Raw genomic sequence first — 22589 nt, forward strand, 5'->3', positions numbered from 1 at the left:
CATGATCATGTCAGATCGCAGAGGATCCAGATTAGTACTTAGCTGGGGGATTGCTTTGGAACACTAGGAGCTGTGTGTTTTTCTAGATAGAACTGGAGTTGCATCAGGAAGGGCATCAAACAGACAGCTCTACCAGATCCACCGTGGCAACCCTGAGGAACTAGGGTGAGCTGTGGGGGAATAAAAGTGCAGCTGAAGAAAGCAATATATTTTTGTACATACAGAAAAGATACCAAACACTACAGCAGATGTTGAAGCCACTGCAAACCTATGCTACTCAGAACCCAACAGACAATCACCAAATCGATACAAAGCAGAAAACTTTTTAATAAACAGTACATAAGTAAACTAGCAATTCTTCAACATGCAAAAGTAACTGGAATAATTTACATATGAACAGGCGCTCATTGAACACCAAAGTAAAAATGTCAACATTCTTTTTTTCACCCCAACATAAGAAATAAAAAGGTGTAAGTGTTGCAAACATTTTGAGAGTCAACCATCGATATAAACAACAAGCCTCTGTAACTGACAGTGCAAAAGGCATGTTTTTAAAAAGGGCACAATTTATTATGCAGGGAGGATGAACTGTGGCGACACCCAGGCCCCACTGAAGCACTTCTCATGTTAACAGGTGTCATTTCCTCAAGTGCACGCCTCAATGTATTTTGATGGAACAGCGCAAGCACGCACGCGCACACACAAGACAAGGCTTTCTTTCCCTCAATCATTTGCACTTTGAGATAACTGGTTGGAAGCAGTTTCTCTCTGTCAACAGCAGACAGAATTACAATAAATCTAGACTGCACCATGCAGAAAGGACACAGTGACAGCAGAAAACAAAAACCAGTCAAGTCTTTGTTGAAGACAACCTTCATGCATGTGACAGGATAACAATGATGTTTTCCACTTCTTTTTTATTATAATTATTATTTTTAAATACTTTGTGGGCCTTTGGTTTAGTCTGGAAAACCATCTCAAAGTTGAAGAAACATCCTTGGCCATCAAAGTCTGTCGACGTGCACAGCAGAGAGTATGACTAAGAGACCATGTCTTCAAAATAAACAGATGCATCAAAATAGAGAGACGGCATATGAAGGAATGAATAGATAATTGGGGTGGTAGTCATATTTCAGGCTGCTGACCGTCGACGGATGACAAACGCTCCTCGCTGCAGCTGGCCCAGGTAGATCCTCATCTTTGTGCTGTCACTTGTCTTCCTCACCCAAATCTAACCGTCAAAGAGACAAAAACCTCAGCACAGCAACATAGAAATAAAGTATTTCAAAATACACTTTAATGACATGTCAGGATAAAATTTGTTGGTATCTCTGCTCACCCTCATTAGCAGAACAAATGAGGTTGCCCTCCATGTCATCTAAACCCTTCACTACTGAGGGTTCTCCCAACCCCACCCATCAATGACGACTCCCTGAGGCTTTACCGCAATGTTAGTGCCAAACCAGCAAAACAAAGAGACACAAAAACTTGTTCTTCACACATCCTGCTCAGTTGCCAAATGCCTGGAGAGTGTAAACAGGTTTGTGTGCTTCATTCAGTAAATCACTGCTTCCATAGCTGTGCACATTTTAACAGTAATACAAATGTTACTAAGGTATAGTAAAACATTTAGAGCACTACTCTATCAGCTAATCTGTCTGAAATAAACTGATTTTGAATTTGTGATCATTAGGGATGAGAACTGAAGAGGTGTCAATCTATACTGATGTCATTATCAATTCTGATAATTTGTCAGTCAATAATCGATTCACAATTTTTTTTGTGTGGAAAAATACTGACCAACAGGATTTCAGCATCATTACAGTTGTGTTCCTTTTTTGCATGAAATTTCACGCCAAACCTTCAGAAAAACATGGTGGTGATAAGAAGAGGAATCGAAAGACTACAGAGGCACACAGTTCTTAATTCCCAATCCTAATGATAACACCGAAGAAGTTAGTAAATTACACTTTTTTCATCACAATTCAAGAGGCCACACTACAGAACTACACCAGGTCCTGGATGGCAACTGTACAGTCAGACAATTGGTACACTCTTCACACTTTTCAAAGTAGCCATCTATAGACCCATTCACACTATTATGGGGAGTGGCTGATGCTGGCCAACGTAGCAGATTCTCAAAAATCTGTGACACAGCAGAGAAGGTTCGCTCCAGGGGTCCAAATTGCCCATCTTCAACACAGCTCACCATAGCTTAGTGTAGTGGGACTTTGTACTGGGCAAGTTTGACGTTTGGTCGATGGTCCACTGACTTACAATAGAACACAGTTCAACTTTCGCCATTGGAGGGCAGGCACATTGGTAGCACACACTGGCATTTTAGCATGAATATTGAAGATTTAAGTGCTTAGTTAAGTGGTGTGGAGCAGCTGCATTGAAATACAGAAGAAATCCAACATCATCACCGACACTCAAACATGCACACTGCAGAAAAAAAAAAAAAAAAATTAAAAAAAAATCAATGAAGGGTACAGACAAGCACCAGACGTTTGTGACAACCTGCAGTTAACTTGACATGCAACTGCATGTTGCTTTCTAGCAGGTGGGGGGGTCACAATGCATGCAAACCCTTAAATTGAAGCAAATGATGGTACGTTATGTTAGACCCCTCATAGATTAAGCACGCATGATGAGAACAGGGTTTGTTTGTTTTTTAAACCAAGGAACAAGAGTGGCCATGCGAGAGACTGGCGTCCTGCCCTGGGTGTACCTCTCCTCACGCCCTAAGACTGCTGGACAGGCTCCAGCTCCCCATGACCCTTAATTGGAGTTAGCAGTTGAAGATGAGTGAGTGAGGAAGAGTTGCTGGGTGATGTGTTTGATTTAATTAGCCTTTCTGGACATAACATCACACGGTGTGATTTTTGTGCATGTACACATTATGATGATGCTGAAGTGGTGTATCAGAAAATGCAGCCCTATCCTCAAGTAATCATGACACAAAGTCATTCCAACAGTTCACAAAGATCCTCTTTGTAGTACCAAAGAAATCCAGTCATCACTTTTGGACGGACACACACACACAAGCCACCTACCTCATTTGTCCCAACTGAGCTGATGACACAGCTAATCTTTGTGTTGTCCTTTGATTCCAAGTAGATGGCCTGGCTCTTGTGGTACCTGCCAACACACACAGTATCAATTCAGCATCCACCGTGAGCGACTGCTTAACTGCACTCAGGAAATGAGTCAAACATCATTTCACCAAGAAGAATAAGTCACATTCCTCCTGACAATTAGACAGTTAAGCAAAAACTTATACATATTATGTTAAATGGTCTTAAATTGTCAGAGGACAGAACAAACACAGTAGAAGAGCCTGGCAAAAAAAAAGATGATTATGGACTAGCTGATGGATAAAGCATGAGTGGTTCCTTGCAAAAGCTTTGCAGCAGTACAGCTGTCTTAGTGGCAGCTAATGACACCATCTGGCAACAAACCTCTTGGCTTTCCATTGTAACTTCTTCTGTAACCACCTTATGTTTCACAGCAATAAGGAAGCACTTTGCTGCAATATTTTCCTTTTTAACCTCCTGCCTGTACCCAAAGTGGGGAAATGTCAGATTGTGCTACGCTTCCAGAATTCTAGCAAATACATGACAGTATTCACAGTATAAAGTATATTGACTGAAAGAAAAGGAGGGGCAACCTCCTGTACCAACCTCACAAGCATCATTAGGAGTGTTTGTGTGCATATGAGACTGTAATCGCTCTTCATCTGTCTGTGTCATAAGGATTTACATAAAAGAAAACAGATCAAATCTAGGCTCAAGTCTCCAATTTGCCTTCTGGCAAACTATAGCATTCATTTAATGTCTTGTTTTTGAGAAAATCCTTTGCCATCAAGATGAATATAGTAATTGATGAGTAAACACACAAAAGCACTATCTTTCAGTTATAGGCCAACAAGGGTGTCTTGGTGGCTTCCCTCACCACTCTCCACACACAGTCACTCAAATTTTGAGAACTTTACCATGTAGTACCACACGGTTTGCAATGTCTGATGTAAATTAAAACCAAAACCTATTCAGTGACCTGGTAATATTCAAGTATCCAACCAGACATGTTTTGAAACCGATTATAAAAATGATCAGTCCTGTCAGCAGTAATCCTTACATTTAATTTGTCCATTACTTATGGAGTATAAAAGGGAGGAGCTGTGCATAAAAATGGCTGTAATTCCTAAATTAGCAATTCATATCTCCCCACCCCCTAAAAAAGAAAAAAAGATAAAGGTCCACACAAGAAACACACATCTTTCCAATTTCTTTTCAATGACATTGTATGTACATGGGAAATAAATTCCACACACACCCCCCCCAAAAAAGAAAACTCACTGTCCAAATACTTATGGTTCTGGCTGCACTGTGCCAGTGTTGTCAGCTGTCTTTTTTTTTTTAATAAATGGGCTGATCATTCTAAACATGGTATTGCTGAAATCAATTTACAGCAATACCATGTTATTGCTTATGGTGACAGTAGATGTGAAAACCAGAAAGGAGACTTAAGGTGCCCTGACACGAGCATGTTTGAGTCACGCAACATCACGACCTGTGTCATGATGTGTCATGCTGGAAAGTAAACTCACCTTTAACTGGTGCAGACAGGACGCCAGAGGGTCGCCGGTGCGTGCTATTGTGCACAGAGAATTTTGAAATGTTAAAAAAAAATCTCACACACAAATGTCGTGCTTTGTGGCGCGATCTAATCTACAACACGATGTGCAGCTTGTCAAGTGGAGTAAACCAGAAGTGAACAGAGCGAGTGGTGACATCAGCGGATCGCATCAGAGCGCAGCTCGTCTGAAGGATTATAACAAGAAGTTAAATCTGTTATAAACATAAAAATAAATACCTTTACAGCTGCACACAAGAAGGAAAAAAACATGCAACTGTTTTGTCAATCCAAGACAATGTAAACAAGTCAAATAATGACCTTTTAAGACGGCTCAAAATGCTTTCTGCAGCTTATTAGGTGCGCGCGTGCGAACAGCTCCGGCTGCAGCCTCCTCTGTGATCCAGGAAGTGATTTAAGCCGTTTTCAACGGCCAACTTGCAGAAAAAAAAAAAAAAAAAAAAGATTAATCCGCCACAAAATAATTATTTTATATACGCAGCGTCCAGCACAAAACAAAGAACGGCGTCCAGCTGTGAACACAGCAGGTGGGATCATCACGACACAGGTCGTGCTGTTGCATGAATCAAAAACATGCTCGTGTCAGGGCACCTTTAGCCATCCTTGGTAAGTACATTCCTGTCAACCATTGATTAAATCTTCAACATCATTAATTTTGGTTTGGGCAGGTTAGGCCAAACAAAATAGAAGGTGTTGGTTTTTGTCTATAAAATTGCAGCAAGTGGAATGGCTTGTGTTCAGAAGGTGAGTCACCAGCAGGCGGAGAACTTTTTTCTTTCACTATTTCTTTAAACAGTTTATGCACATATTAACACATGATGCAGAACCATCCTCTCTAACAGAAGTGATGAGAGCCCTGGCTTCTCAAAGATTTTCTTTGAATTAACTGCATTAAAGTAGAATGAATGCAGCTCTGGATATAATCCAACCATCTTCATCAAATATTCATTATATAGTGGCTTCAAGCATCGGCACTTATTCACTGTTAATACATCTTTCGGTAGCCCAGACAAAAAGAGGCTACGTCAATGAAGCTGTGTAATGGCTTTTGAAGAATTAAATACATTACTGTCTATGTCACCATCTAGTGGCAACATGTGTCATGTCCTGTTTATAAGAAAAACATTAAATGCAACAAAGCAAGTTGAAAGACACCCCCCCCCCCCACACACACACACACCATCTTTTGTCATAGTATAGTTTCCCCTCCTCGATGCGGGCTTCATAGCGCTGGGACGGGTTCTCCATGGGAGCGGAGGGAATGTGTTCTGGAGACGACGGGGAGACTGAAGGTGGAAGATCATCACAAACAAAAACAGTGTGACGCTACAGCGGTGGGCCAAACAATAAATGTTACATTAAACATGTGCAGAACAAGTGAAAGTGAGGTGCAAACAAACCTGGACGTTTTGGTGATTTAAGCTGGAAAGACAAGAAGTCAAAATTTTAAAAGAAATTCAACAAAGGGCAGCCGAGACATTTATGATGATAGAAACGTACCTTATTCAGTGTTCTCAGGTCTTCCATGATCTGTTCATCTGTTAACAAATAATTTAACTGAGGTTTGCAGAGTTAAGGAAGGTGTTGAAAACATGACACACTAAAGAAGCAGCTGACCTCCACCAGTCAGTCATTAAAGTGTAAGTGACATGTAATGCCATGTTTTCATGAATATTTAAGACTAAAATTAAGCAACAGTTTGAAATGTATCCTTTCCTGGTGTGCAGTTCTTGAAGAGATAAATATTCGGATTTTAAACTGCGTGCCACTAAAAACCAGGAACTTCCTGGCATGCCGACATTGGACAAGAAGGAGAAAGTGGTCGGCCACGCATCAGTACAGCAGCGACTCGAACCATCATGGGCTTTTCTTCTGTCAGGACAACAAATTAAAATATTTTCACGTTTTCATCAAAATGAAGATGACCTCTTTTCTCCTTGTGCAAATGGTTTTAATGTTTAATAATAATGTTACGCTATTCAAGAAGAAAACAATACTTATTTTAAAAATAGCTGATATTTTTAGTCCCTTGTGACATTTTTCAGATTTGAATGTACATTTTTCTAAAAAAAAAAAAAAAAAATCCACACCATCACCAAAACTATTTTAATCAGTTGTTTAGATCAAAGAGTTGGCAAAAAAAATATCATCTCCTGCTGAAATCACCTGCATTATTTATTTTTTTAATTTTAGAATCACCATTCTGTCTTCTGAACTCTGCCAATAATGTCACTGTTGTCAGAGTGAAGGTTTTCCTCCAAGTTTTTTCCTCCCTCATAGTGGTCTCAATAAGGCTCAAACCCATAAGGCTGTGTCCTCCACAGCTTATTCAGACTGGACTCTATAAAAAAAAAAAAAATACCCTCCACACTATTTAAAAAAAAAAAAAAAAAAAAAAAGTCTGAAAACAGCTCGACATCCACCGTGTTTACAACTGATTTGGGCATGAATCAGCAGGTGCTGTTCCAGTGATGAAGTAGCAACAATATGGCTGCGGCTGAGGTCTGAAATAGAGTGCAGGCTTCAGACAGCTGTAGTTTATCCTTCACCTACGCACTTATCGACTTTCATTGTTCAGGATTTTTTTAAATATCAACATTACATCATTTTTACTGATTTGTGCACATTTTTTGGTGTCACCTACACTTTAAAGTGACAAATACAACATGCACTGAAGCAAACACTTCTGTATAAAGGATATCTGGTGCAGGTTTTCTTCGTTTGTCCGGTATCGGGACTGGATCATTGGGTCGCCTCCTCAGCTTCCGAGTCATGATGGGTTTTACCTCCATGGAGTCTGTGGATGAGGGCAATCAAGACCAAATGATGCAAAGAACAAACCCCCCCCCCACCAAAAAAAAAAAAAAGATTTTCCTGAGGACACTATTATGGTTGGATATGGTGGAGTCCCAACATGACTTTGGACTCTTTTCCACACTACCGTACTTTTCTTTTTTTTTGCGCACACACACACACACACACACACAAAAAACACCAGAACATGTTTTCTGTTGAACAAGAGCCCAGTTATCAACTCACATCAGATAGTTACAGGTCCCTGTTCATCATATAGCACTACTGACCCCTATTGGCAGGGTTAGTGCATTGCTTTCTCCATGTATCTCCTTCTTGTAAGCAGGCATTATACAGTAAAGGCAGGGTTGGGGGGGGGGGGGGGGGGGGGGGAATCACAGCCTGAACTGTGAAACATGACAAGAAATGATCAGATGTTCAGAAAACACAGAAGTCAGTGCTTCTGGGAGCTGTGATATGAGTCTGAACCATGTTGCTTTATTGTGCCCCACAGTTGTGACATCAAGATGTGCGCTACAGTTCTACTGAAGGTGGTGGAAAAGCAACCCGTAACCACAACAATAATGAGGCCCAATGTCAACAAGGCACGGCTACAGTTTCAGTTACTTTTATGGTAGCAAAGAGTAGACTGTCAAAATTTGAAGTAGGAGTAGCACAGAGTAGTACATTCATTTGTAAACTATTATTAAACAAACTATTAAAATACTCTGGTGCTGTTAGATCTTAATGAGGGTTAGGGTGTTTTTGTTTCGGCTTGTAAATATATAGTATTTTGCATGTAAGTAGGTATGTGTAGGTGTATATTTATGTTTGTGTATATATATGTGTATATATGTATATGTGTATGTATGTTGATGTGTATATGTATGTGTATGTGTATATATATGTATATATATATATATTGATATCGGTTTAGGTGTGTAGGAATTTATGTGTATATGTGGCAAAGGGTATTAATGGTTGTGGGGAAGAAGGGGTAGGGATAAATAAGCTGATGCTTCACCCTACCCCTTTTCGGACATGTTGGGTACACAGTAGGAACTTTTTTGTTGTTGTCTTTACTGATCTATCTTGTAATTGTTGTTGTATCAAATGTTCGAAATAAACAGTTTTCATTCATTCATTCATTCATTCATCTCAGTGCTGCATTTGATACCGTGGATCATCTGACAAAGTGAGGAACCTTGGGGTAATTTTTGATCCTACACTGTCCTTTGACCTCCACATTAGAAATATTACTAGGACTGCTTTCCACCTGCAAAATATAGCGAAGATTCATCCCATCCTGTCTATGGCTGATGCTGAGACCCTGATCCATGCATTTATCTCTTCTAGATTGGACTACTGCAATGTTTTATTTTCTGGTTTACCACAGTCTAGCATTAGGGGTCTCCAATTGGTTCAAAATGCTGCAGCCAGACTTTTGACACGAAGCAGAAAGTTCGCCCACATTACACCCATTTTGGCATCCCTTCACTGTCTTCCTGTCCCAGTGAGATCAGATTTTAATGTTCTGCTACTAGTCTATAAAAGTGTTCACGGACTGGCACCTCCCTACTTAGCTGACATAATTAAACCTTACATACAGACCTGGGCTTTGCGTTCTCAGGGTGCAGGACTACTTTGTGTCCCTAGGGTGAATAAGAAGTCTGCAGGTCACAGAGGTTTCTCTTATGCCCCTGTTCTGTGTAATGATCTCCCTGCATCAATAAAACAGCCAGATTCTGTGGAGACTCAAGTCCAGACTTAAGATGCACTTATTTTCCCTGTTGTATGGCTAACATACCGGTATAGTTTTGTCTTACGCTTTTTACTCTTAATTCATTTTATTGGTAAACGGAGCGAGCCGCGGCCTCAACTTTACCTAAATTCTGTGTCTTTTAGTGAAGTTTAGGGGTAGTGGCCAGCAATCACCTTAGTATTTCTTCTGTTTTTCTTGTTGATTAATGCTGGCAAATTATACAGCATTTCTTGTCTTTCTGATGCCTGATTCGTTCCAGAGATGGGAGTTGTATTTGTGCTGACGACCCCCCTGTCCTGTGCACCAACAGCATTTCCTGTATATGGGTTTTGTGAATTGTTCTGTGATTTATGTCTGTAGCATGGCCCAAGCAGAGGGTCACCCCTTTGAGTCTGGTCTGCTTGAGGTTTCTTCCTCAGAGGGAGTTTTTCCCTTACCACTGTTGCTCTGGGGGTTAGTAAGGTTAGACCTTAATTGTGTGACGCGCCTTGAGGCAACTCTATGGTGATTTGGTGCTATATAAATGAGAGAAAAAAAAAATTTTAAATATTATTATTGCCAATTTTGTTTTCAAATTCTGTCAAGCATATTTCACCTAAACAATGTACTAAATTGGTCTGCCAATATTTTAAGGGTATACAGGAAATGGCAAGTGGTTTCCACCCCATTTGATATAAACGGAACATGGAAACAAATTGACGGAAATCCGTATACAAACGGAGGTTTTCCACACATGCTCCAATTTAATTTTGCCGCGTATGAACATCATGACATTATTTTCACGATTACGCATTTCTTAATGCAGTTCAGGTTATATGATTGGTTGATTCTACTGTTCATTCATATGTAGGGACGCAGATGGCTGAAAGAATTCAACTGTTTACAGCAACTGAACATTCCAAAATTCCACCTGCTTTGAAGCATTACTTCAAAACTACTTCACAGACTCTCATCATATTTGCACCACATATAAATATTAGGGCATAGAAGACCCCACTGAATTTTGGAGGCGATCTGGATCAAGATTTCCCTTTATATGGGCTTTCAAGGATTACTTCAAAACTACTTCACAGATTCTCACCAAATTTGCACCACAGATAGATATTAGGGCATGGAAGACCCCACTGAATGTTGGAGGTGATCTGGATCCGGATTCTGGATCAAGATTTCACTTTATATACGCTTTGAAGGATTACGTCAAAATTACTTCACGGATTCTCACCAAATTTGCACCACAGATACATATTGGGGCATGGAAGACTCCACTGAATGTTGGAGGTGATCTGGATCCAGATTGGCAGACATCAGAAATCTCTGATCGCTCGTTTGCAGATGTTTTTGGAGCTGCTGGCATGCAAATATGTCCATGATATACAGTACAACTATTTTGTCAGGGATACAAATACTTTGTTGCGGGATCCATGAACAAGCTCATCGTAAGACATGTCTCAGATCATCACAGCAAAGATGAGTTGCTTTGTGCACCGTTTGTTTTTTGAACGACAGCAAGGAAAATTCCGCACATCCACAGTGCACGGGTTAGTTTATGTTGTTCCTCCTGGTTAGTGAGATATGCAAGTAAAATAAATACTTTTCATACCAAAGTAACTTGCTTTAATGACTGTCATTGTTTTGTCACAAATGCTGGAGTTTGTGCATTCATTCACAAAACGCTGGTCAGGCTTTAGCGATCATTAATTAAAACAGCCTTACAGAGCTCTGACAGGCTAAAAAAAAAAAGTCTAAAACTGTTGATCCATGATGTCGCATGTGGACTGCCTTAGCTAAACTGCAGGATTGTCTTACAGACATAAAGACATGGATGACCTCTAATTTCCTGCTTTTAAACTCAGATAAAACTGAAGTTATTGTACTTGGCCCCACAAATCTTAGAAGCATGGTGTCTAACCAGATCGTTACTCTGGATGGCATTTCCCTGATCTCTAGTAATACTGTGAGAAATCTTGGAGTCATTTTTGATCAGGATATGTCATTCAAAGCGCATATTAAACAAATATGTAGGACTGCCTTTTTGCATTTACGCAATATCTCTAAAATCAGAAAGGTCTTGTCTCAGAGTGATGCTGAAAAACTAATTCATGCATTTATTTCCTCTAGGCTGGACTATTGTAATTCATTATTATCAGGTTGTCCTAAAAGTTCCCTAAAAAGCCTTCAGTTGGTTCAGAATGCTGCAGCTAGAGTACTGACGGGGACTAGCAGGAGAGAGCATATCTCACCCGTGTTGGCCTCTCTTCATTGGCTTCCTGTTAATTCTAGAATAGAATTTAAAATTCTTCTTCTTACTTATAAGGTTTTGAATAATCAGGTCCCATCTTATCTTAGGGACCTCGTAGTACCATATTACCCCATTAGAGCGCTTCGCTCTCAGACTGCAGGCTTACTTGTAGTTCCTAGGGTTTGTAAGAGTAGAATGGGAGGCAGAGCCTTCAGCTTTCAGGCTCCTCTCCTGTGGAACCAGCTCCCAATTCAGATCAGGGAGACAGATACCCTCTCTACTTTTAAGATTAGGCTTAAAACTTTCCTTTTCGCTAAGGCTTATAGTTAGGGCTGGATCGGGTGACCCTGGACCATCCCTTGGTTATGCTGCTTTAGACGTAGATTGTGGGGGGTTTCCCATGATGCACTGTTTCTTTCTCTTTTTGCTCCGTATGCATCACTCTGCATTTAATCATTAGTGATTGATCTCTGCCCCCCTTCACGGCATGTCTTTTTCCTGGTTTTTTCCCTCAGCCCCAACCAGTCTCAGCAGAAGACTGCCCCTCCCTGAGCCTGGTTCTGCTGGAGGTTTCTTCCTGTTAAAAGGGAGTTTTTCCTTCCCACTGTTGCCAAGTGCTTGCTCATAGGGGGTCGTTTTGACCGTTGGGGTTTTTCATAATTATTGTATGGCCTTGCCTTACAATATGGAGCGCCTTGGGGCAACTGTTTGTTGTGATTTGGCGCTATATAAGAAAAAAGTTGATTGATTGATTGATTGATTGTTGTCCACCTTGTGAGATGTGACACACCGTTGGTTCAGCCTTAAAGTTTTGTTCATAAAACTGGAGCTCTGACAAGCTTGAAATAGTCTAAAACTGTTTGATTCATGATGTCACATGTGGACTGTCCCATTGTCCACCTAGTGAGATGTGACAACGCAGTTTACGGACAACAAAGCTGCCATCGCTTTACCATCAAGCATGGTGATATACCGCTGGCTTCTGGGTTTGACTATGCCTTGTGCATACCCTCTACTGAAGACATCATGGAGGGTTTTCCAGTTCTGTTGGTGTATCATATTACATATTATAAGATTTATTACAAATATTTAAGCCAATATGTTGTGTGTGGTAAATTGTACTAAAGGACAATCTAAGAAATTGGTGCTGTGGTATTTATGTTGAGTGAAATTTTAGTATTACCATACTTAATTGGTATGTTAGTACCATTAGTACTAATTAGCAGGTATTGGTTAGTAACATTAGGCCCACTGACAGTGCAGCAGTCACTGTGGCAATATGCAGGTTATACCCCAGCCCAACCCACCTATTATGAAAACCATGCCAAGAGAAGGACATCGACATGCCTACACATATTCTGTGATAAAATCTTGTGGAAACATCAAATCTTCTGTGGTTGATAGTTTTCCATGAAAATAACAAAAAGAAGATTTCAACAAGAATATGATGCTACAAGTCAATGCTCTGACAGACAATCATATCTGGCTATTAAACTTTAAAATAAAGATTTAAAAAGAAAAACCTTTCATCCCCATGAGAAACATCAACCCTCTCAGATATTTTTTCCTTTCTGCTCACCAACATCTTTGTCAAATCGACCTCTGGCTCTTACCGCCTGTCAGCTCCATTGTTAATTTTTCATTCTCAATCATCTTTTTCTTCTCTTCAAGCTCTGCGATTAAATTCTCCTTTAGTTCAACCTTTTTATCATCAAACTCCTTCACTGCTGCCTTCTTCTCCTTGATATAGTTCCTCTCCACCTGTTCTGTCTGTAAAAGGTTGAGCGAGACGGGAACAAGAGGAAGAGTTATCTTACAATAACACAGAAATTAAGGTAATTCATGCATAAACCTGTGGCTAGTCAGTGAGATCAATTGTGCTCACCTCCAGATGGAGAAATAGCTCTGTAAAAGAAAAAACAAACAAAAAAAGAAAAACAGTTGGTTATTTGCATAGGTCAAACATTTTTTTCTTGTAATTACAGACAATCCAAGCCAGTCTTTTCATAGAAAAAGTCAACTGCGGTTAGGCCGCAGACTCAAAAGAAACTTTGAAAAACAGGGTGCAGCCTTCGGTCATATAGCAAGAGGAACTGACCATATGAAAATCCTTTTAAGTGCATCACGCCAACTCAAATGCAAGCCAGAAAAATATCACCCTTGATCATTATCACTCCTTTATTCTTTGCCGTTTTGTGTACGTACTTTTTTTTTTTTTACTTTTGCCTGAAAAGGTCACATGAACAGCATAGGCAGTCATAATTTAGAATACTTTTAAAACATCCTTGTGAGCAAAAACTTAAAAAAAAAAAAAAAAAAAAATGCAAATAACTGAATCCATGATACAACAGCACACAGTACAAGTAGTTCAACAGTGACATGATTTTTTCTAATTTTGCACCTGAAAACCAACACAATGGAGATAAAACAATCAGTGTTTGAGTAGTGCTGGGTTTAAAGTATTAGGAATTACAGGCATTTTTTAATACATTAACAGGGCTCTCCCCAGAAATATATAGCATGATGGCACTAGAGGTCAGGTGAACACAACTGTGTGTGTGTGTGTGTTAGTCAAAAACTTCACACACACTTGAGAAATGTTGATTTCTCAGAATACAAAACATGGAGAACCACACACTACTTTTTCTGTGTCAGGCTTCAATCTTCTCAGTTGCCCCTTGTAGATCCCTTTGTCCATCACACAGGTGCGAATCAGAAAATATATATTTGAAACAGTTTTTTTAAGTTTTGGCTTGACTGTGTGCATTTTCAGTCAATTCAAAGCAGGAATAAATCCCTTTGTTTTTAGATCAGGTGACAGTATTTGCAGAACCAATCTTTCATCTACTTTTCTATGTTCCTTTGGTCCACTCTCGATAACCGTTCTTGAGCTACCCTTCCCTTTCAACACTGCTTGCAATGTTATCCTGTAAAATTCAAGATTTCTGTAACCAAAATTGAAAACTTCTTGGCATTTTGTGGTAAACAGCTGAATGAAAATGCTAGATACCTCCTTCTAGTTTCCTTCCCTGCGTTAACAAAACACCTGAACCAAATTAAAGCTGTCAGTCTACACTACAACAACATTTTGATCCATTTTTGTAGTTGTAATTACAGCAGGAGTGGTGGTCAAGTGGGTAAGTGCACTTGTTTTCAGTGCAGAAGGGTCCCGGTTCAAACCCCATCCTCTATGCAATATGGAGTTGCATCAGGAATGGCATCCCAACTAAGTACCAAGCCAAAAGGACTTACTTACGCTGATCCATTGTAATGCGGTACAGTGATAAAGATACAAATGTTGTGTGACTGTCCAACTATGCATGGACCTGACTGTATTTATAGTATCATAAACTTGAGTCAACAACAACCATATAATTCATTGAACTAAAATTTAACAGAAAAGCTGAGAAAACTTTACAGATGGGAAGCAGACAAAAGAAATGTATCTCTCCTTCTCATAAATACAAAAGGCTGATTTCATTGAGGATAAATTTAATCAATTTTAACTTTTGCAAATCTGAAGTCTGATGCCAGTGGAGCCTCTACCCCCAAAAGATTTACACTAGAACATAAACTAAACAGAAAACACTTTAAACATTTAGAAATAAAAGCTCAAAAGTGCTGTTGCAGCTAAGAGAAAGGACACACATTGACTAACTTGCCTGCATTTCGAACCCTCTCTTTGTACTGCTGCTCCAACTTCTTCATCCTCTTCTGATACTCTTGCAGCGTACCTGTAAGCATCTGCAATTACCACTAGGGATGGGTATTGATAAGATTTTACCATTATCGATTCAACTTATAGACCCGATTCCTTATCAATTCCCTTATTGATACCTCTTGTGAATTTTCTGTGTACTAAAAGTATGCTTTGCAGGTTTTCTATGTCAACAACATTTTATTGAGTCTTAAAGTAAATAAATATGAAATTGGTCACTGGATCATTAAACTCTGGACATAAACTCTACATGGTGGATCCTTGATCTCTGGACATAAATAGAAATAAACAAAATCTGTAGTTTTTGTCAAAATGGTAAATGGACTGCATTTATATAGCGCTTTTCCATCTGCATCAGACGCTCAAAGCACTTTACAATTATGCCTCACATTCACCCCGATGTCAGGGTGCTGCCATACAAGGCGCTCACTACACACCGGGAGCAATAGGGGCCCTTAGTGATTTGCCAGTCAGGTGGGGATTTGAACCCATGATCTTCTGGACTCAAGCCCAACACCTTAACCACTAGACCATCACCTCCCCTAAAAGCATTTCAAAAACATTTCATTTCAGACATTACTGGCATGAATGTCTTTCCATACCTCTGAGCTGAGCTCTTGCAGCCGACTGTGCTGCACGTCAGAATGCAATTCATAAGGAACACAGGACGTCCCACTTTGGGAGGAAAAAACGTTTTAGTCGATTGTAGTTTATTGTCTGTATTACAGCGTTTGGAAAGAGATGTCATTTTATTTAAAGTGGCAATTCATTTTGAAGTTATTAATTCTGACCGGACTCTGTCCTGGCAGAGAGCCATGCAGCGCTTGGAGCTGTGCCAACGGGACAGAGGACAATTCTCGTTTCTTGACTGCAACAAGACAAGACTCCCAGTTAGTGACTTTAATCAATATAAAAGTGACTCATGATTGACATATTTTAACGGCTTTGAGAGGGGTTAAAATCGGACTTGCCGCTTATGAGGAGCAGCGAATCAAAGAACCAACAACCCAGCGGATCAAAGCACTGCTTCATTGGTTCACACTTCAAAGTGAAGCCACGCTGCAGAAGCGGTTGATTACAGAGCTGCTGCAGGTTCTGTAATCAATGTGGCTAAATGAACATTTTCCCGACAAACACCCTCAAAACCAACGGCCGCTCTGAAGGACCGATAAGGGAATCCTTAAGCAAAAAGACTACTGATCTCAGTGGATCGAATAATTTCTTAACAATACCCGAAAAGAACTGGTTCTCGATACCCAACCCTAATTACCACCATTCCTTAAGAGATGAGCAACAGTGGTCTGAGTGGCCACCAGGACTCTGATCAGCAACAAAGCTTTACAAGCAACTTGACTGGACTGTCTATTTTATGTTATGGTCAAAATGCCTGTTACAAGATGCCAACATGGGCCAGAACGAGTCAGTCATTGTGGAAGTTCTGAAAATCCATTCAATGGTTCCATTAATCACATAAAATAATACATTTTATGATAGCATTTCTTGAGAAAGAGTAAAAAAAATAAATAAATAAATAAATAAATAAATAAATAAAAACACAACAACAACAGATATTGTGGTGGTTAACACTGTTACCTCACAGTGAGATGGTTATGGGCTCGATTCCCACCTGTGGCCTTTGTGTGTGGAATTTGCATGTTCTCCCAATGTTTGTGTGAGTTCTCTCTAGATGGTACGGCTTCCTTCCACATCCAAAGCCATTCAGGTTAGGTGAATTGGAAACTTTAAACTGCCCGTAGGAGTGTGTGCAGGTGTGAATGTGTATGTCTGCCTATATGTGGCCCTGCAACAGACTGGTGTCCTGTCCAGGGTGTACTCTGCCTCACACCCTATGACTGCTGGGCTATGCTCCAGCCCCTGCGACCCAATCTTGGAGAAGTGGTTGAAGATGCGTGAGATATTATGGTGATACTGGGATCAGACTATCCATAACGTTTCACTTGAGGCTCAGCAAACAGCTGATGGTGCTGCCTTGAAACAGCAAAATCAGCAGTTAAGAAAAAGCTTATGAATAAACAAACAATTAACCATGTAACAGAAACTCTTCATCATGGATGCTGTTATGTTAGCTATCGTCAGTTTGTCAGATGCCTTCTCGTTTTATCCAGGCACAATGTTTGTGCTATCAACCTTCCTTTAAGTGTGATGAATGATATAACACCAAACCTCCTGAGTAACTGGACAAGATCTGAAATGTTTCCTTCAAAATACAGAGGATAAGATATATATATATATATATATATATATATATATATATATATAAATCATCAAGCAATTGAAAGCAAAGCAGTTCAATAAACAACCGGGAACAGACGCAAGCATGTCAAAAATACTACAACAAAATTCTACATTCCAGTGAGTGCAAACGCAAATCTAATTAATCTTGAAAGAAAACCATGAAACTCGACCTTCTGTACAATTTTCAGGTCAAACAGCAGCATTTCACTTGAAACTAAGACCAAAATCCGATGCAGAGATTGACATCAAAATGTGAAATACTGCCACATCACATCACAAAGAATATTTTTTAAAATGAAATACAAATTCTCCCAACTGTGTCTCAACCTGAATCAGGCACATCAATCAATCAATCAATTTTTTTTTTATATAGCGCCAAATCACAACAAACAGTTGCCCCAAGGCGCTTTATATTGTAAGGCAAGGCCATACAATAATGATGTAAAACCCCAACGGTCAAAACGACCCCCTGTGAGCAAGCACTTGGCTACAGTGGGAAGGAAAAACTCCCTTTTAACAGGAAGAAACCTCCAGCAGAACCAGGCTCAGGGAGGGGCAGTCTTCTGCTGGGACTGGTTGGGGCTGAGGGAGAGAACCAGGAAAAAGACATGCTGTGGAGGGGAGCAGAGATCGATCACTAATGATTAAATGCAGAGTGGTGCATACAGAGCAAAAAGAGAAAGAAACAGTGCATCATGGGAACCCCCCAGCAGTCTACGTCTATAGCAGCATAACTAAGGGATGGTTCAGGGTCACCTGATCCAGCCCTAACTAAAAGCTTTAGCAAAAAGGAAAGTTTTAAGCCTAATCTTAAAAGTAGAGAGGGTGTCTGTCTCCCTGATCTGAATTGGGAGCTGGTTCCACAGGAGAGGAGCCTGAAAGCTGAAGGCTCTGCCTCCCATTCTACTCTTACAAACCCTAGGAACTACAAGTAAGCCTGCAGTCTGAGAGCGAAGCGCTCTATTGGGGTGATATGGTACTACGAGGTCCCTAAGATAAGATGGGACCTGATTATTCAAAACCTTATAAGTAAGAAGAAGAATTTTAAATTCTATTCTAGAATTAACAGGAAGCCAATGAAGAGAGGCCAATATGGGTGAGATATGCTCTCTCCTTCTAGTCCCCGTCAGCACTCTAGCTGCAGCATTTTGAATTAACTGAAGGCTTTTTAGGGAACTTTTAGGACAACCTGATAATAATGAATTACAATAGTCCAGCCTAGAGGAAATAAATGCATGAATTAGTTTTTCAGCATCACTCCGAGACAAGACCTTTCTGATTTTAGAGATATTGCATAAATGCAAAAAAGCAGTCCTACATATTTGTTTAATATGCGCTTTGAATGACATATCCTGATCAAAAATGACTCCAAGATTTCTCACAGTATTACTAGAGGTCAGGGTAATGCCATCCAGAGTAAGGATCTGGTTAGACACCATGTTTCTAAGATTTGTGGGGCCAAGAACAATAACTTCAGTTTTATCTGAGTTTAAAAGCAGGAAATTAGAGGTCATCCATGTCTTTATGTCTGTAAGACAATCCTGCAGTTTAGCTAATTGGTGTGTGTCCTCTGGCTTCATGGATAGATAAAGCTGGGTATCATCTGCGTAACAATGAAAATTTAAGCAATACCGTCTAATAATACTGCCTAAGGGAAGCATATATAAAGTGAATAAAATTGGTCCTAGCACAGAACCTTGTGGAACTCCATAATTAACTTTAGTCTGTGAAGAAGATTCCCCATTTACATGAACAAATTGTAATCTATTAGACAAATATGATTCAAACCACCGTAGCGCAGTGCCTTTAATACCTATGGCATGCTCTAATCTCTGTAATAAAATTTTATGGTCAACAGTATCAAAAGTAGCACTGAGGTCTAACAGAACAAGCACAGAGATGAGTCCACTGTCCGAGGCCATAAGAAGATCATTTGTAACCTTCACTAATGCTGTTTCTGTACTATGATGAATTCTAAAACCTGACTGAAACTCTTCAAATAGACCATTCCTCTGCAGATGATCAGTTAGCTGTTTTACAACTACCCTTTCAAGAATTTTTGAGAGAAAAGGAAGGTTGGAGATTGGCCTATAATTAGCTAAGATAGCTGGGTCAAGTGATGGCTTTTTAAGTAATGGTTTAATTACTGCCACCTTAAAAGCCTGTGGTACATAGCCAACTAACAAAGATAGATTGATCATATTTATGATCGAAGCATCTGATGTTCATTCCCAAGATACATTGTATGAAGTGGATATGCACGTATGACTTCCTCCGGACCCGATTTCAGTCCATCACAGGTTACTTCTTCAGACAAGGTCAGTATCCATTTACAGCTGGGTGGACTGGGATGATGTATATGAAGTGTCTAGTCTAAAGATACAGGTACCCTGGAGCACACACCTGGAATTGAACCCCAGCCTATATATTTGTAGCCCAACCCTTCTTTACCAATCTTACAAAAAAAAAAAAGCATGTTATTACCTTCCTGTAACTGCTGCAACTGCCTTTTCAGAGAGGCCAGTTTGTCTTGGTACATTCTGCAATGAAAACAAAATACTGATAATCACACTACCTTTCGGTCTGTGCAAAATTAAGGCAACTACAGACAACATACAAGTATTTTTTCTAGAGCCAACTGCTTGATTAGTAAGGGTTTTTTTTAAATGGTGGTAAACCACTTACTGCTCTTTGATTTCCACATAGTCATCCTCATCATGCTTGGCAAGGTCTGTTTCACTAGCATCTTCAGTGTCTGGACAAAGAAAAGAGTGGTGATAAGGGAAACTACACTTAAAAATATAGCATGCCTTGAAATAGTTAAAGAGGAGGTACTCCTGCAGAGTATTGTTCTATAGGAAGTGGATGCAAGTTTAGACAGTTATTTCTCAATATATCAAACTTTAACATGATAAATTTTATCAAAAGTGAAATACCAGTAGCATGGTTTACTGCAAAAGAGGTTGAAGGACATAGCTAAAAATAGAACATCTACATAGCCCCACTAATCAAGTCTATTATCAACTGCTGATTTCAATACATTTTCATCAACTTCCCAAACCTAGTTAGCAAGCTGTCTCTCTTTCTGTGTGATTGCATAACTAGCCTACCTAAAACTGTTAATACAGCATACACAGACATTTGTTTTATCAGCTGTCATGTTTTCTCTCACATACTCTCCAGGCAGTACCTAAAACATAGCAGGACCTGTTTCAATCACAGATGTTTATCCAAAACAAAAACTAACAAGAAACATCAGCTTTCAGTGTTTGCGTCACTTAGATCTTAAGTCCAAAATACTATTAGGTCTTGTTCTGACTGCCAGTAAAAGTAAGATTTATGTGCATATCTGATTTGAATCTGATTCCATGCTGCACATCTGAAAAATCAAGAGACACATGAAATCTGTTTTTTCCAAATTTGGATTTTTTTTTTCCATTTCACTATTTATCAAAAACACAGAGCAAAAGGTTGCGACAGAGACAGACAAAAAAGAGAGGCCAAACACACAGAGAAACAGGGATTAACAGAGAAGATATAACAAAAGAGAGCAAGAGAGGAAAAGACAAAATATGATACAGAGCAAAGTGCAGAGGCAAAGAATGATATTGGTCACAGAGGCTGAGCTAGTGACACCAACACAAATAGAGATGTTGAGGAGTAACTGTCCAAACTCACTTTCTACATAACAGCTCCGTCTCCCTTATGTGACGTCAGACAGGTATGTATGTAAATGTGGCTTTTGCCCCTGTAGCTGGTTTGACACTGTCATTTCCATAAGGCAGGCGTAAAACATATTTTAACTTGAAATTTCCTCTTTACGTTTGCAGTGTGTCACGTAAAATTGACCCATTTTAGAAGAGTCCAATCGCATGACAACGTTAACTAGTTTTCCGCATAAGTTTTCCGCAAAGAAACCCTCCCCGGTTAATCAAGGATACAATGTTAACTTTCTAAACACTTGCTGACTCGATCGATAATCACTTCATTCAAAACACGACACAAGAGCAGGACAGGGCCCGGTCACATCGAGCTGACACAGCAGCTTTCATTTTTCAGTTAGCACTAGCTCAATTTAGCTCCGTCCGCAGACACTTTACAGATGAGAAAATTCAGCCAATATATTTTGGGAAGAATACAGCCATGATGAAACAAGCCGATCGTTACCGTACAAGCTAATGTAAGGAAATCAGCTGACCTTTAAGCGCTGTCATCGTCTTTCATTCACTGCAGTCCGTCCTGTCTGAGTGAACAGCGTGAAAAGAGCAGCGGCCACGGCACGCAGTGGCTAACGTTACCTAGCCAGTTAGCAGACTGTCCGGTCCGTCTGGGTAACAGCATTTGTTAGCCAAAGTTAATAGAAGGCGGTTTCGCGGCTACAATGTGCATTTTACCGGCAGCAGTGCGTTGCTACGCAACTTTCTCCTTTCTGGACGTTGTGGTTCGCGTTTAAACCGTTGGTATGACGTGAGTGGGTGTGGAGGCGTCGTCCAGTGGAAACGCTCCGTATTCTCATCTTGGACAAAAACGGAACTATCTGGTGCTAGTCGGTTAGCTGTAGCTTTTAGTTTACGCTTCATAGCGAAATACTCGTTTGCTTTCGAGCTTTGAGAGCGAGTGCAAAAGTGGCGTGTCCCACAGACAAACACTTCCATGCATTTAAACAACAATCAGATTTGGGTTAGAACTGTTTGTTTACGACGCTCTTCCAAGCTTTAGACACAGCCCAACCACATCTTTTGGGTATAATGTTACCTTCCTCTGAGTCTCTTCCTCTGAAACTTCGGTCGTCGTCGTCGTCAACGCTGTCAAGTTCTTCTTCATCGTTGTAATAATCTACCATAGGAGATAATAAGGTCGACGCCATTTGTTCGCTTGCCAAAATGTAAACAAACACAACATAAACAATCGATTAGCGCGTTTCAGCTTGGAACACAGCCTACAACTGTCAGGACCCCCCTACAGTATCAAGGCGCCTTAATTTATGCCTGTGTGCGATACAAAATATTATTAAAGCGTTAGATGGGGTGTGCGTTTGAACTAGTTAAACTTTACAGAGCAGTGTCAAATAAAGAAAATATACCAATAATTATATCGTAGTTTCCCTATGTATAATAAGTTTGCCAGAAAAAATTAAACAGGCATATTTCGTGTCAATGTGAACT

The 22589-nt window shown here is 39.9% G+C and overlaps 1 protein-coding gene across 3 annotated transcripts; it reads right to left on the reverse strand.

Moving 5' to 3' along the window:
* Positions 1 to 322: 322 nt before the first annotated feature.
* On the reverse strand, positions 323 to 22389 carry suds3 (SDS3 homolog, SIN3A corepressor complex component). Of its 3 annotated transcripts, none has more exons than XM_034170864.1 (12): positions 22180 to 22389; positions 20110 to 20179; positions 19909 to 19964; positions 15113 to 15184; positions 13336 to 13355; positions 13064 to 13220; positions 7358 to 7453; positions 6157 to 6218; positions 6057 to 6078; positions 5837 to 5942; positions 3057 to 3141; positions 323 to 1231 (listed from the first exon to the last, which is right to left on the reverse strand). In XM_034170864.1, the coding sequence occupies exons 1-12, from the start codon at positions 22289 to 22291 to the stop codon at positions 1133 to 1135; spliced, it is 957 nt and encodes a 318-aa protein (XP_034026755.1). In that variant the 5' UTR covers positions 22292 to 22389; the 3' UTR covers positions 323 to 1132. The 3 variants fall into 3 exon arrangements, with proteins under 3 accessions (XP_034026755.1, XP_034026756.1, XP_034026757.1); XM_034170865.1 differs by lacking the exon at positions 22180 to 22389 and adding an exon at positions 21623 to 21913; XM_034170866.1 differs by lacking the exon at positions 3057 to 3141.
* Positions 22390 to 22589: the final 200 nt, after the last annotated feature.

This window comes from Thalassophryne amazonica, chromosome 5 (assembly GCF_902500255.1).
Source record: "Thalassophryne amazonica chromosome 5, fThaAma1.1, whole genome shotgun sequence".
Taxonomy (NCBI): Eukaryota; Metazoa; Chordata; class Actinopteri; order Batrachoidiformes; family Batrachoididae; genus Thalassophryne; species Thalassophryne amazonica.